The sequence below is a fragment of the Eucyclogobius newberryi genome, unplaced genomic scaffold (assembly GCF_026437365.1).
Source record: "Eucyclogobius newberryi isolate DKJ021-1_F unplaced genomic scaffold, fEucNew1.0.hap1 SCAF_14, whole genome shotgun sequence".
NCBI classification, from domain to species: Eukaryota; Metazoa; Chordata; class Actinopteri; order Gobiiformes; family Gobiidae; genus Eucyclogobius; species Eucyclogobius newberryi.
The window spans coordinates 26,035,742-26,050,238 of record NW_027315768.1 but is presented as its reverse complement, the minus strand read 5'-3'; the positions used below and the strand labels follow the sequence as shown (position 1 = coordinate 26,050,238).

The window sequence follows — 14,497 nt, the reverse complement described above, 5'->3', positions numbered from 1 at the left end:
TCTGTGAGACTGAATCCTTCTTAATAAACTACTTCATTTAGTTAGGTGTATTATTTATATATGGTAAATTCACTTAATGGACATTTCTTTTACATTTTTTGACTATATGAAACAGTGTATTATTGATATAATAATAATAATTATTATTATTATTTAGATTTTGATTGCTGCTGTCATTTTTATAAAAGGTATTATAGTGTGTGTTTTAGAGTCAATAACGATGATAGTCGACTAGTCACAATTATTATGCCTAATCAGAGGTAGAAAGAGTAAAGTTACTTCAAAATCATTTTACTCAAGTAGAAGTACAAAGTAGTAATCCAAGAACTGACTCAAGAGAAACTGACTGGACGACTGACACAAGTTTATGCAGTGTGAAGGGCAAAACATGAAATGATGCACAAAATCTGGTATTTTTAAAGGATCCACACAAAATGACAAATAAATAAAAATAATGAATAATGATGGAGCGATGTGAGAAACACAAATGTTCAAATCATTTCATATTGTCAACACAAAGCTTTTATTTCACTCGTACTGTAGATTTACCCGCAGTGGAACGAGGAACAGCAGCAGTTACTTCCATAAAAGAAGAAAAGAAGTGCGATATCTTGAAACAGAAAAGAGTGATCGTAATTAGCCCTAATGGCAACAGTAAAAGACGAGTGTAAAGTTTGACAGCACAAACCCTAAAGTGAGGCAGTGACCTACAGGAGGCCAGGAGACATGTAACCTCTCAGGTGAACCCAAACTGGCAGCTGTCGTTACCCAGAGACTTGAAACGACTCTGCAGCCGTGTGGGAGGAGAAAGTCCTGGGATCATATGTAAAAACCAAGTACAAAATGATGACTTGCAATTAGCTCCCGGCTGCTCTGTACTTTGTGGTTTTACAGCATGCCTCGGGCCGCTGCATAAAGACCCCTGAAATAACTAAAGCTATAATTTAGGTTTGCAGCGCTTTTGCCTGTTTTTACCCAGCCCAGACAACAGAAATAAATACCTCATGGGCAGGAATGCTAAATGCAAAGGACTTTTCAGGGTTTTAGGAGGGAAAAAAGTCAAATCCTTCTGGGTTTTGGAGGCGCAGTTGAATTATTAGTAAGTCACCTCAGAGCACACAGAGGTGAATGGGCTGCAGTGGTCAGGGCCAAGCGTGTGCTTCTACTGACCCCTATAGGTCAAACCAGGACTTGAAAGACCCTCACTTTGGGTTGATAAATCCTGCTGTTCAAGTCCTGAATTAGCATATAAATCAAATTGACTTGTTCGAATGATTTCACATAACTGATTTAATTGGTTATGACTCATTTTAGTCCTGGTTTAGGTGCATTATAGGGTGTGTTTGCACTAGCACGAATGCCATAGTCAAATTTCCACTAATCTAGAACAAAACCCAGAGCTAAACATGGAAAAAAACAGGGTTAAACCAGGACTAAAAACAGGACCAAATCAAGACTACATCAGAAATAATTTAGAGTTAAACCAGGACTAAAGAAGTTCAGACCTCGACAAGTCTTAGTTTGGACATGGTTTACTACGGTCTATTTAGTCCATTTATTAGTCCGTTAATTAGTCCAGTTCTAGTCCTGGATTAAATCTGCTTTAGACCTGGTTTAGCGCTCTCTGGTTTAAGGACAGTCTATATGTAAAAATGTTTATAAGAAATCCAATGATAAAACCGCTGCATAAAATGTCAAGAAAATCTCTTTATAAAAACAATTTATTTAAGAAAATTATAATTCACAGTTCATTGGGAAGTACAGCATGTATTCAACGTGACAAACAGTAATTTCAAATATTGCTTTGGTTATACAAGTACCCAACCAACAATGTAAACCGGATAACGTTAAAATAATATCACATGTAAAATAATACATGTAAAGATCTATGTATTTACCTGTGTTTCAACTGTCGACTATTTGAAAGAAAATTAAATACATTTGGATTTTTCAAGGTCAAAAGGACAAACGCACAAAAACATAAAACACTTTTGTTCGAACGACTGCAAATCTAAAATTTTAAATGTCTATAAAATATAAAATTAGTGCAGAGTGACTCAAGATCTGCACAATTCATTAAGAAGTGACAGAAGTTTGGTAAAGATGGTTCAGTGATGGCGTCGTAACAGCATCAGGCAATTTCACGCGAGGAAAATCACCAAAATAACTTCATTTAAAATCAACGCCATCTTGTTCACAGTGGTTTCGGAGATTTGTGTAACAAGTAAAATGCATTAAAACATTCGTACTACAACGACACACAGAGCATTCACTCATCTGATCTCCAAGAAGAGATGCGTTAAAAAGCTGGTAACAACTCATTTTAAAGTCCACGGAGTAACAATGCGAAATGTGCCTGTTCGTTAATGCAGTTTTTAAATGTGAAAAACATAAACGAGAGAGAAAGACGGACTGACTTGCCCTGCACATGCACTGCAGCTCGACCCCAGAATAAACGTTAAGTCAAAGTAGAAGACGTGTTTAATGGGCCTGTCTAAGGGGAACAGGGAATGTGCAAAATAAGGTAGACTATGGTTGCAGCGACTACTGTAAATGCAATAAAAACTAATTAACCACAAACTACAGTGATAACAGCTCGTTAATGTGTGGACTATAAAATAAAGTGTTACCAGAAAGTCCCATTTAAAAAGTCAGACACTCTATGTTTTGACCTCTGCACAGCAAAGTACAGCCCACGCTACGACCACCACAGTTAATGTCACATCTCCAACACTTTGATCCAATTCAACTTAAATAAAGAGTAAATAACATTGGTGAAAAGTGTCGTCGTGTCAGAAAAATACATTAAATAGGTCCCGCCACAACATTACAGTGTATTCACTCAAACTGAAATCTTAAATTAACATGAACAGTGCGTCTCGTACGTGCGCTGTTCTCTGCAGCAAACGTCACAAAGATTTGGGTCGTGTCCTGGTCGGGACGTCCAGTCGTGGTAATATTGCACATTATGGTTGAAAAGCCTTCAATGACACTCAGTAAAACTCAATAAAAAGGCTCCAATTTCACTGCAACTAAAGCGCCTCCGCTCCTGAAGCGGCCGTCCCAGGACAATAACACCATTGACTTACAAAGTCTTCAATACAAATAAACCTTTGAACGCACAAAAGGTACAAAAGAAGCACACCTGCTCATGTAGAGACAGTTTGTACATTCAAATCTGATTTCATGAGTGACTCTTTTACAGTACCTTTGCTTCATGAGTTCACTCCTGAATATTTGACACACCTGGAGCAGGTAAAGGCTCTGAACAGAGGAGCTGCTCAGAAGCACAGCACATTGTACAGGCCTGTAGTGTCTCAGACCAGGGCAGCTGAACAGATCATGGATTTGTTTTATAAATAAAGCAGGATAATGAACCCTGTCACTAATATAATGATCAAGTCTCTCTTTCCTAGTATTTAAATACTAAATAATGATACAATACTGGGTCTGAGCCTCATCTGAGCGCTGCACACAGTCACATTTTGAAATGTGAAAAACACGTACACACCATGCAACACTCGCCTCTGTCCACTATAGAGGCACTTAAGTTCATTGCATATTAAAAATAAGGATCATGTGTAGTCACCTTAATAAAAATATAAGGTTTTCACAATCCTACTTTGTTCTCCCACAACATGTAACAGTGCTTAACCACAAAGCATGAGCGTTACCATTTTCTTTCATTTTGTTCTTGGCTGTTTTGTATTTAATAAATAAACATCTAAAGCGGCATGTCACCAGAAAGTTGGACTGGTTTCCAAGGTAAACTGATCTCGGCGTTTACATAAAGGCACTTGTAAAAAGCTACGCTCACACGACGACCTACAGGCAAACGTGTGCAATTTATCAGGAAATCTCTGCCATTCGTTTGCTGATGCAGAGTTCCTCCTCATGATTAAAGCAGGAGTTTTACTGCAGGAGCTTTCACTACAAAAATAACCTTACGTTTTGTTCATTTGGTTAACAACAGCCGAGAGCTTGACGAGCCCTCTATGTGCTAATGCTATAGTGCGAAGTTGAATGAAACCGACCTGTGAAACGAGCGCCCTTTGTCTCCCACTTTTGTTCCCACCGCCTCTTGAATAGACCCAAGCACTTTATACTGCTCTGGCCTTGAGTGGTCACCGGGCTCGCTCGCACATCTTTCGAGATCGCACTGTTTGTTATCGCTGTAAACATCGAAGTCTAGATACTGCATTTTTGTTCTGTCTCATCAAAATCTCCCATCATTCGTTCCTGCAAAGAAGATTGCGGCGCGGACCACTTCTAGTTCAAAGTTCATGCTGGGACGAGGCGGCTTGCTTTTCCAGCGGTCTCGCACGCTCGCACCCAGTTCTTGGATTGCAACAGGAGGCCATAAAAGTCCTTGACACGGCATTTTACAGAGAGCGTTTTACAAGCCGTCCTCATGTGCTGTTGCCTTGCTCTTGCTCGAACAGCAGCATGGCGAGCTGTGAGCGCGAGCCCAAACCCTCCAAGTTGCTCTGCACACATCTGTGATAGATCTCCTCGCTGAGTCGCGGGTTGCAGTTTTCGTAGCGGTACTGCTGATGCAGCGCCGGCTCGGTGGCTCTGAAGACGTGCAAACCAGAGTACTTGACGAACATCTCGTAAATGTCCAGCGTTTCCAGGAGTTCCTCGTTCTCCTGGACGTCCGCCGCCATCTGCGTCCGCGTCGACATGTAATCGGAGTTGTAAAAGCAGGCCTCGTCGAAGGACATGCGGTCGAAGTGTCCCGCGTCCCTGACCAGGTCGATGGTGGCAGGGTAAGGCTGGTTGTGATAAGCCACCTCGGAGTTATAATCCTGGAAGTGTACGGGGAAAAACACCTGCCAGCTGTTGATGGAATTCATGCGACACCGATTGAGGAATTCCGAATTGATATTTGAATTGACGCCGGCCAAAAAGAAGAGCGTGTCGACCGGGTGCTTCTTCGAAATGATGTCCATGAACTTGATCTGCGATGGCGTTTCCGTCTTGACGCTTATCCACGGGATCTTCACCGTGGGGTACTTGCGCTCGAGCGACGTTATTTGCGCCTTCACGCTCGCGAAGATGTCGTTCTGGCTGACCTGCTGCGCCTCCACCGGGTCGTAGATGAACAGGAAGGTCAAAACGGCGTTCTCGCTCGTCTCGAAGGCGCTGGTGGCGAACACTTCGAGAAAGCGTGTGATGTAGGTTTTCAGCTGCGCCGTCAGAGGTATGATGATGTGCACCCTCGTCGCCTCGGTTACGTACGGCATGGGGATGATTTCGATTTTGCTCAGCGGCCGCACCAGGTGAACGCGCTTGGCGATCGACCGGCTGTGACCCTTTTGGCTGGTCACTTCTAGCTGCAAGTCGAGCATGTACTCCATACCGCGGACCGGGTCGAATCGTCTGTACCCGTTAATCAAAGCTTGTTTCTTCACGTGTAGAAGAGGCATGTATTTCTTATTGAGCTTGGCTAAAGTGACCTCGATAACGTCCGAAACATCCAAATGGTCGATGCCTTTCAGCTCACATTTGGGAGAGCCGTCCACACACGAGTAGATCTCCTCCTCGGTGAAGTAGTCCCAGCTCAGGACCTCAAAGCGCGTTCTGGGCTCGAACGGCGCGGTGACCCCTACAGGCCAGTGGGCGCTACGGTTCCCCTCGAACGCCTCCACACTCACATTCTTTATCTCCGCCTGTGGACCAAACAAAAAGGGGTTTGGATGAAGACAAAGACAGTTTTATATCCATGTTTCACTCCTCAGGTCGGCGCTATCAGACGCCCTCGATCAGAACTAATCACTGTCTTTTACTCCTTCTGTAAATAGATACTTGAACCTTCTTAGGGATTTCCCTTTTTATTTTCATTTACCTTGAATCCATGTGAACCGTCATGGTTTGTTGGCCCTCCGGCTTCCTGCCAAGTTTGTCCAAACAACAACAAGTAGTACTTTTTACTGTAAAATTGGAATGTCATATCAACCTAATATTAATGTCCCAAGTTCAATTCAATTTATTTTTGTAACGCCCAAAATCACAACAACAGTTGCCTCTGAGGGCGAGTCTTATTAAATGTGTGGAGGCGCATCGAAAGAATGTCAAATGTAACATTTCAAATGATTTACAAATTCAACATTTTTGGATTGTTTGTGGCCCTCTGCTCCGTATAAGTTCCAAAATGCGGCCCTTGGTGAAAAAAGATACCCCTGGCCTACTGTATATGGTACTTACCAGTTATGTGTGTGTTTTTTGCTGCAATGAATTTCAAATAAAGTTTTTTAATTTTAATCCTGAAGATGACGCTCTATAGCAAGGGTGTCCAAACTGTGGCCCTCAGCCCAATTTCTGTTGGCCCTCAGGCTTCCTGCTACTTTTTACTGTAAAATTGGAAAAACAGGTTTATGTTATACCAATCTAATATTAATGTTTCAAGTCTTATTAAAGGTGAGGAGGCTCATTGAAACTATGTAAAATGCAAAATTTGGCATGTTTCACTTCATTGTCGGGTTGTCTGTGGCCCTCTGCTCCGTATAAGTTTCAAAATGCGGCCCTCGGTGAAAAGTTTGGACACCCCTGGTCTATAGGGTCATTTTTTGTATTGTACATAAATTAGAGGGTTTTTTAATACACAAATACCAGTAATCTTCAAAATCTTTAAAAAGTGAATGAATTTGCTGTTTACAGTCATTTTTAAACACAAATGTCTAAATCTATCTCATTGTGTCATCCAGTCCAGTGGTCATCATAGTGTTTTTTGATTATTTTTTCACCCTCACAATTTTTTTTTTTTTTTTTTTTAGGTTACCTCCTGTGACAAGTGACAACTTCCTTTAATACTTGATTTTTTTTCCCCATCTACTCTGCAAACCAATTCCCCCCCACCCGTCGTGTGGTGTGCGATGTTGTGAACTCTGTGACGGGTGACACACGGGTGAAATCAGCTTACCTGCAGCTTAGCGATCTCCTCGTAAGTCCTCTGCAGCTCGAGCTGGGTGAAGAAGCGGTGCAGCCGGTACATCTCCTCCGGCTCCGACACTGGATGGACCGCCAGCGCCCTCTTGAACTCCTCACTCGCCTCTTTGCTGGGGTCCGAATTCTTCCCTATCTCAAAATGGTAGTAGTGAAGTCCCTGGGAATGCAAACGCACAAAGACTTCCATTCATTCTCGGGCACTCGGGGCATGACAGAAACATACCCGATGTTATTACAAGCTAACTTTGTTATGGTGACTTTCTTACAGTTGAATGTTACACTTCTGGGCTCGTATCCACTCCAAACACGGAGGTCTGTACCATAATTGCAGGGTAAAGTGCAGACATGGGTGTATTTTGGACGGACAATGGTGTTTTATTGTCCGTGTTTTGGATATTTCCTGAAGTCGTTCGTGTTTTAGGAATGTTTGTATGTTTTGTGACTCCAATTAAAGCAAGTACCAAAATAAGAGCTGATCCGATTAAGGTGACAGTTGATACTGGACTTCCGCACACAGAGCAGTGCCAACGTTTGGGTTTGAGACGTAAAGCGGAGCATTGAACAAGAAGGCAACACTATAGTTTTAAGATTTGTTTTGGAAATGTAAATGAGAACAGGTAGTACCATTTCCTTGACTGTCCTCGTACTATATTCTGGAAGGTTTTTTATGAGCTTTAACATCAGCCTGCTCAGGGAAGACGGGTGTAAATTAGTATTAAACTAAAGTAAACTATTGGGCTTATGAACAATCGGAAAAAAAATTGTTTAATAGTTGAGATAATGGTTTATTTACATTATTAAAAAAGAAATAGCATTTTCCACCAATGTCTTGACGACTTTACTTGTTCTGATTCGATTAGTCAAAAACATTTATTTAAAAAAGATAATAATTGGACCTTTCCTGGATTTTAGAAAGACCTGAATCAGAACCAGTATGAAACCACATTACTACTATTATTTTGTGTGAAAATGACACTCAAAAAATGTGGCGTCAAAATCAGTCTTTTATCATGACTAGGGATGTCAATATTATTTAGTGACAATTTTAGAAGCAAAATGAAGCCTTTTTAGTTCAATCTACAGTCCAAAAATATAGACCTAAATGTAAATAACTATTTTTATCTGGCTGCTTTTGTTACATTCAACTTTATTTTGTCTTTCAGAAAGTTACATTTCCAGTGGTCGGGACACTTAGCGACGCTTTGTGTGTGCCTAATTGTCATCACTGTTGTCTCCAGGGGGAAAATTGATGCGAGGCCCAGTGTTTTGCTTTGCTCTTAAGGGCCTGGCCTGTTAACTTCCCCCCCTCCGCCTCCTTATCTGTCCTCAGCTGGAGCTCTTCAAACTTCTCGGGGGCACATTAGTTTAACCATGCAACTCGCTCACTCGTGTATAACAAGATGGTTTCCCCTGCCTTTGGATTCAGGCCAAAATGGGGGCCAAAAAAGACTGCTCCAACACGTGTCATTTTAAATTAATGTACGGCAGCGGGGAAGAGATAAACCGTGATCGTGTCTGGACTATATTAGGGAAAAAGCAGGACCAGATCTGAACCGGAACTAAACAAAGATAGGGCTAAATGGGCTATAGGGCTAATAAGCATGTTTAAACCAGGTCTAAAACACTGATTAAGACAAGACTAATGTTGATTTTGTTTGTTTTTTGGTCAGTTTATCCCTCAACATATATGTAGGCTTTCATGTTGTCCAATCTGCTCCTAAAGATGTTTAATTATTTCACTGAATCCACAAGAAGCGTCACGCACACAAAACTTTACAAACTTGTACTTAACAAGTTTGACGGAACGTACAGAAGTATTTGTTGATACCTAGTGCCAAGCCTGATTTATTGAAGTATAAAGAAAAAAAGAGATCAATAAACTAAATAAGAGTCCATAATTTCTGTAACTAATATGTCAACAAAAGATATTCAAACCTTGCTCTGTCCATTTGTCAGATTTAAACATCCCAAATATGTGCAATTTTGGCCTAGAGACTAAACCTAGGTTAAATTTATTCAAAAATTTGATTTATTTAATATCTATGCGCGCAATCAACATATCTGAGCTATGTCAACATGTTTTCCATTTTTCATTTGATGGCGTGACAGTGTGTTATCAAATAGAAGTTACATTAGTTACTCTATCAACACAGGTTTATGTCCACAGACCTTTGACGTAAACCAGGACCAGGCAGAAAAAACTATTTATCTTGACCTGGACTAACTTTACCCGCGAGGACTAAAAGCTAGACTTAAGTGGAACGAAACCAGGACCACCCAAATAAGGTCAACGGCAGAACAATCCGGAACTAAACCACTGCAACAACACAACTAAGCCAGCTCTATATAAGGATTAAACCAGGACTAAACCAGGACTAAAGCTGTGTAAACCCTGCGAGAAAACAAAACAGACCTTCATGCACACGGAATCCAAACATGCATGGGCACAAGTATTCGTCGTGTTTGTGGACGCCCCCCTCCATTCCAACTCCTTGAACTTTAGCATGAGGCAAACAGGAAACGACATTGGGGCATTGCATGATGGAGCACTGAGGACGATCAGGTCTGAACACGTTTAGATGCAAATGACATACGAGACGAGCGCATGTTGTTGACCCACAGGGGATGTTCACATCACTGAACCCGGGTTGGTCTGCGTGTTCCGCTGGCCCGTTTACGCCGCGAGGTTACGCAAAAGGCCAAAGGGTATTAGGAAACTAGCCTATAATATAAATACCATCCACGCCCTAGTGTTGTAATTACCCGTTTTATTATCTCGGGGGCTTCGTGTGATCCCCGGGGAAAGAAGTCAGCTGTTGTGGCTAAAAGAGGAATTGTATTACGCTGTAGACTGTGGTGAATTAAGTGGTAATAATGTTCGGATGTGTACCGCTTTTAATTCATTCATAAAAAGAACAATACCGCTGCGTGTACTGGTCACGTTCAACGAAATAATCCTTGCGTTACCATTTTTGACATTCCAGAAGAAGTAACGTAAATTACATAACGTTATTATAAAAAGTATTTCCTTGAATACTTTTACCTCTAGTGCTGCTACTGTAACTGCTAAGTTTAAGGCTTGTATTTGACAAAAGACCAAAATACTATAGAAATTGATGGTATTACATTAGTTGGAAATACCATCACGTTCACAGCACCAACCGCTACTTTCAAATGGATATATATATATATAACACAAATATAACTAAATGTAACAAGAAGAAGTTTATGAAGTCATTTTTGTGCTTTGTCTGGTCCCATGGGCTCAGTTAGACGTCAGCTGTTTTAGGGGGAAACTGGGACTCCCACGCTGCGATTTTCCACAGCTGCCTGGTTCATAACGATTGACTGAGCGATGCGATCCTCGAGAGCTGAACACTTTTTGGCTCAACGACCGCTGAGAAGATTTAGCAAGTCTCGAAATAACAAGGCATTATCATCAGTGCACTCCCACTATTGCTCAATATGTTGTAAACAGAAGAGACAATATTAAAAAAACTGAATCAGGCTTGAATCTTTGACTACTAAACCAGAGCTAAATAAGAAGAGGTGAAGTTCAAACTTGTCATTATTTGGTACTAAAAATGAGCCCATTAGTTCTGGTTTAGTTCTGGTATGGTTCTGGTATAGTTCTGGTATAGTTCTGGTATAGTTCTGGTATAGTTCTGGTATAGTTCTGGTATAGTTCTGGTTTAGTTCTGGTTTAGTTCTGGTTTGTTCAGTACGGGTTGGGTTCTGGTTTAGTTCTGGTTTGTTCAGTACGGGTTGGGTTCTGGTTCAGTTCTGGTATAGTTCTGGTTTGTTCAGTAAGGGTTGGGTTTAGTTCTGGTTAAGTTCTGCTTAAGTTCTGGTTTGTTCAGTACGGGTAGGGGTTGGGGTTGGGTATAGTCCCAATTTTTATGTGATGAATGTACACTCTTGTCTGAACAAGCTAAAACCAGGACTAAATGAGGACTAAATAAGAACTAAAAGAGGGTAAAACAAAGTCTACATTAGGACTCAATTTAGGCTCAAACCAGAACCAAACAAGAACAAGTGTGAACACAGCCTGAATTAATGTAACTAATCCTGGACTAGATCAGAACTAAACCAAGTCTAAAACAGGATGAATCAAAGTCTTCATCTGGATAAAACTGGCCTCAAACAAGGACTAAACAAGAGCAAACGCACTCTAAACCCAGGACTAAACCTGGACTTGACCGGACTTTAAGACTGTAAAACAGACTAAACTGGGCTCAAACAAGAACAAGTATGAACACACCCGAAGCTCTCGACTAGCTCCAAACCAGACCAAAACGACTGTATGCCTCGATACGGGTCCTTATCCGGGGCTTGACGTGACCTTACCTCATGCTGGCTGACGCAGTTGTTGCCGGTGTAATCGATGATGCACCTCCCCAGCCACTCATCGGGCCGGGCGCTCAGAATGTCATTGCGGCAGTTCTCCAGAAACGGCTGCAGCTTTAGCAGCAACGTCCGGGACAGGAAGAACCCATAGCCGCCGCAGCAGTACTTCCCCTCCCTCTCCCCACCGATGAACTCCGCCGGATGTCCCATGTACAGCTGCCGGTGCATGCTGAGATGCTCCACCAGCTCCTTCACGCGGTCCGCCTCCACGTACGCGTCGTCTTGCACCAGATAAAACCAGTCGTACTCTGACACGTAATGTTCCAGGATGTACTTCACCGTCTGGTACATGTTCCAGATGTGCCGCTCGTCGCCGTGGGATACGACGAACATCCCGTGGGGCACTTTGCGGTTCCGTGTCCCGGTGAAGAAGACGACGATGTCCAGGTGGTGGCTGATGGTGCGGTTGACGGCCACGGCCAAGGTGTTGAGGCTGCTTTTGGATGTGAGGACGCCGACGAATAAGCGCTCGCGGATGCCCAGCTCGGTGCTCACGTATTTGGCCCTGAAAGACACGAAAAGCAATACACTGACTAAATGTTTCAGACTACGGCATTAAACGCAGATACCGTGCATTTGTTTGACCACAAGCGTTTTATTGCGAAACAAATACCTCTAAAAAAAAGGTGTGTTTTTACAGTGGCAAAAGAAAAGCAAGCTACTGATTATCAGGATTTGGCATGACAACCGAGGATCGTTGTCATAGCAATTTAACAACAATTTAAATAATATAAAAATATTATATCTTTTGATAAATCAGGAAGGAATCATTTGCCTGAAACACATGAATACAGACCTGACTCGTAACTTGACTGGTGGATAAGTTTAAGACCATACCGTGAAACATTCCAGGCAGGAAAGTTGGATAGTACACCTTTAAAATACATAAAATAAACTAAAAGCGTTTATATTTAAAACTGCAAAAAAGATGCAACTGATGCATTGTAGGTGACAAAAAGATAAAAAATATACCGTATTTTCCGGTCTATAAGTCACACCTCTTTTCATAGTTTTGGCCATAGTTTTATATTGATACTTACATACTTATACTTATACCCCGGAGCGACTTATATGTGATATTATTTGTTATTTTCACACTTGCAACCGCATTTCATACTCCAGTGCAACGTATATATGTTTTTTTTCTTCTCTATTATGCATTTTGTGGCTGGTGCGACTTATACTCCGGTGCGACTTATAGTCCAGAAAATACAGTACAATGCCCAGACCTGAACTTGAAGGCAAGTTTCAGGGATAATTTATATATATATTTTTTTTTTCACATTGAACAAAAACTACTACATCTCACACAAATGTATACTTTCTTTTTAATTGCTGAACATGAGTCACCTGCATTAATCTAAAAATAAAGCGGTCATTTATTTCACTTCACTAAAACAATATCCACAGCACAGATTTCTATTTTTTAACTCAAGCCATATTAGATCATATTACAAGAGTCAAAATCCTCATTCTTCGCCAGTCAAACGTGTAGAAGTGTGTGGTTGGTCTCAATGGCAGACATGTCTCCTCTGAAGGCCTTACATAGTCCGTGTGTCTCAAGGTAACCATCATTTTCCCGGGAGCCACGTACAATGACACCACTTTGAGAATGACTGGACTTTGCATGGAAAATACAGCCTGTTCAAGTGACTCAAATACACTGTGCAGTGCAAAGGATTGTGTCATCCAAGAGTTTTTAAAAAGGAAAAGTATTATTATTAAAAAGTAAATGGTACTTCTTTGTTAAAATACTTTTCGACAAGGCATAGGCAAGGATAGAACACTGTCAACATAAATATAACTCACAATAAAGGGATAAATTACAGTTTTGGTCACTTTCTTTCCCATTTAGTCTATTTTTGGGATTTTTTTTATCATTTAAACTTTGATTCACCTCTCCTCCCAGCATTTAGTCAGACATCTGTATTGTGTTAGACAAAAAAATGATATACGAGAATGTTAAGGTTTATTGCCCCCGTAGGGATATTTGTCCAGTTCTTTTGCAAGATTACTTTAAGTAGAGCTAATAGTAGGTTTTGCATTGTTTGAAGTTTCCTTCCCACTTGGTCACCAGCTGATACCTGCAGGTCAACACCTGGAAAGGGACTAACAGAGCACTGATTTATTATCAGTGCCCCCTAAGTGTAAGGGACAGAAGAGGCAGGCCTGGTGCTCTGTAGGTTACTGTAATCTGCTCCAGAAATAGTCCACAAGACACAACTTCTATTGATACTGTGCACGGAGACCTGGAGGAATTCTGTCCCAGAGCAGCATTCTGAAGTCTAAATAAGTTATATGTAATTATCCATTAAAGCAACTTATACGAGACTACTTTTGTATATCTAACTGTGCCCATAATTCCCATCGTGATGAATAAAAGTGCCGTTGATCTCTTGATACACACCTGACAAGCTTCTTTGGTGGACTCTGCGGCTGGACTTGCTTGTACGGGATGATCTTCGGTTCAAAGTCCTGCTCTGACTCCGCATCGTTGCTGCTGCCGCCCGCTACAGAGTTGGGCTTGCGTGCCCCGCTGAGCTGCCCGCGCGGCTGCCCGACGCCGCCGCCGCCGCCGCCGCCGCCATCCTCCCGGTCGGCACTGCCCAGGTAGCACGTCTCCTCCGTCCAGCTCACGCTCAACAAGCTCAACGTGAAGCCCAGAGAGATGCCGACCACCACCGGGCCGAGCGACCGCAGGACAGTAACAAGCGCGGAGAATCTCATGTTGCGCCCCGGGGCTCTTTTTTTGCCGTCTGTGCCAATCGGTCGGTCCCGGCGCGTCGGTCCACGGCGTCCCGAAAGAGGCAACAGTCCCGCCGCCGCGCGACTCTACATCAAGTCTGAAATGAAGCAATCATTTCCACACTGGAGTTGAGGAAAGTTGTCGGGTCCTTCCTTATAATTTACGCAGTTTGTTACGTGTCAGTGGAGCTTGTACCTGGCTCCTCCTCCTCCCGGTCCACGGAGAGAGGGGGGCGGGCGTGCGTCAGTGCGGCTCAGCTCTGCGGCCAATCAGCGCGCGTCTGAGCGCTCAGGGGGCGGGGCTTTGTTTAATCACACGCGCTGCTGTCTCGAGGAATCTGGACTAAACTAAATCCACAGATGCTACTGCAGCTACTGGGACAAGCCGAGGCTGTGT

The 14,497-nt window shown here is 42.3% G+C and overlaps 1 protein-coding gene across 1 annotated transcript; it reads right to left on the bottom strand.

Moving 5' to 3' along the window:
- Positions 1 to 1,703: 1,703 nt before the first annotated feature.
- chpfa (chondroitin polymerizing factor a) lies at positions 1,704 to 14,304 on the bottom strand. Its single transcript, XM_072445152.1, has 4 exons — positions 13,763 to 14,304; positions 11,296 to 11,860; positions 6,923 to 7,105; positions 1,704 to 5,672 (listed from the first exon to the last, which is right to left on the bottom strand). Exons 1-4 carry the CDS (start codon positions 14,080 to 14,082, stop codon positions 4,410 to 4,412), a joined length of 2,331 nt encoding a protein of 776 aa, XP_072301253.1. The 5' UTR covers positions 14,083 to 14,304; the 3' UTR covers positions 1,704 to 4,409.
- Between the last annotated feature and the right edge of the window lie 193 nt (positions 14,305 to 14,497).

What these genes read in the sequence shown, in the direction of transcription:
- chpfa (XM_072445152.1), bottom strand. Translation starts at nt 14,082, where the DNA reads ATGAGATTCTCCGCGCTTGTTACTGTCCTGCGGTCGCTCGGCCCGGTG. An exon ending in CCACCAAAGAAGCTTGTCAG is followed by an intron (nt 11,861 to 13,762) that starts GTGTGTATCAAG and finishes CGTGTCTTTCAG; the next exon opens with GGCCAAATACGTGAGCACCG. An exon ending in AGGAGATCGCTAAGCTGCAG is followed by an intron (nt 5,673 to 6,922) that starts GTAAGCTGATTT and finishes TTTGGTCCACAG; the next exon opens with GCGGAGATAAAGAATGTGAG.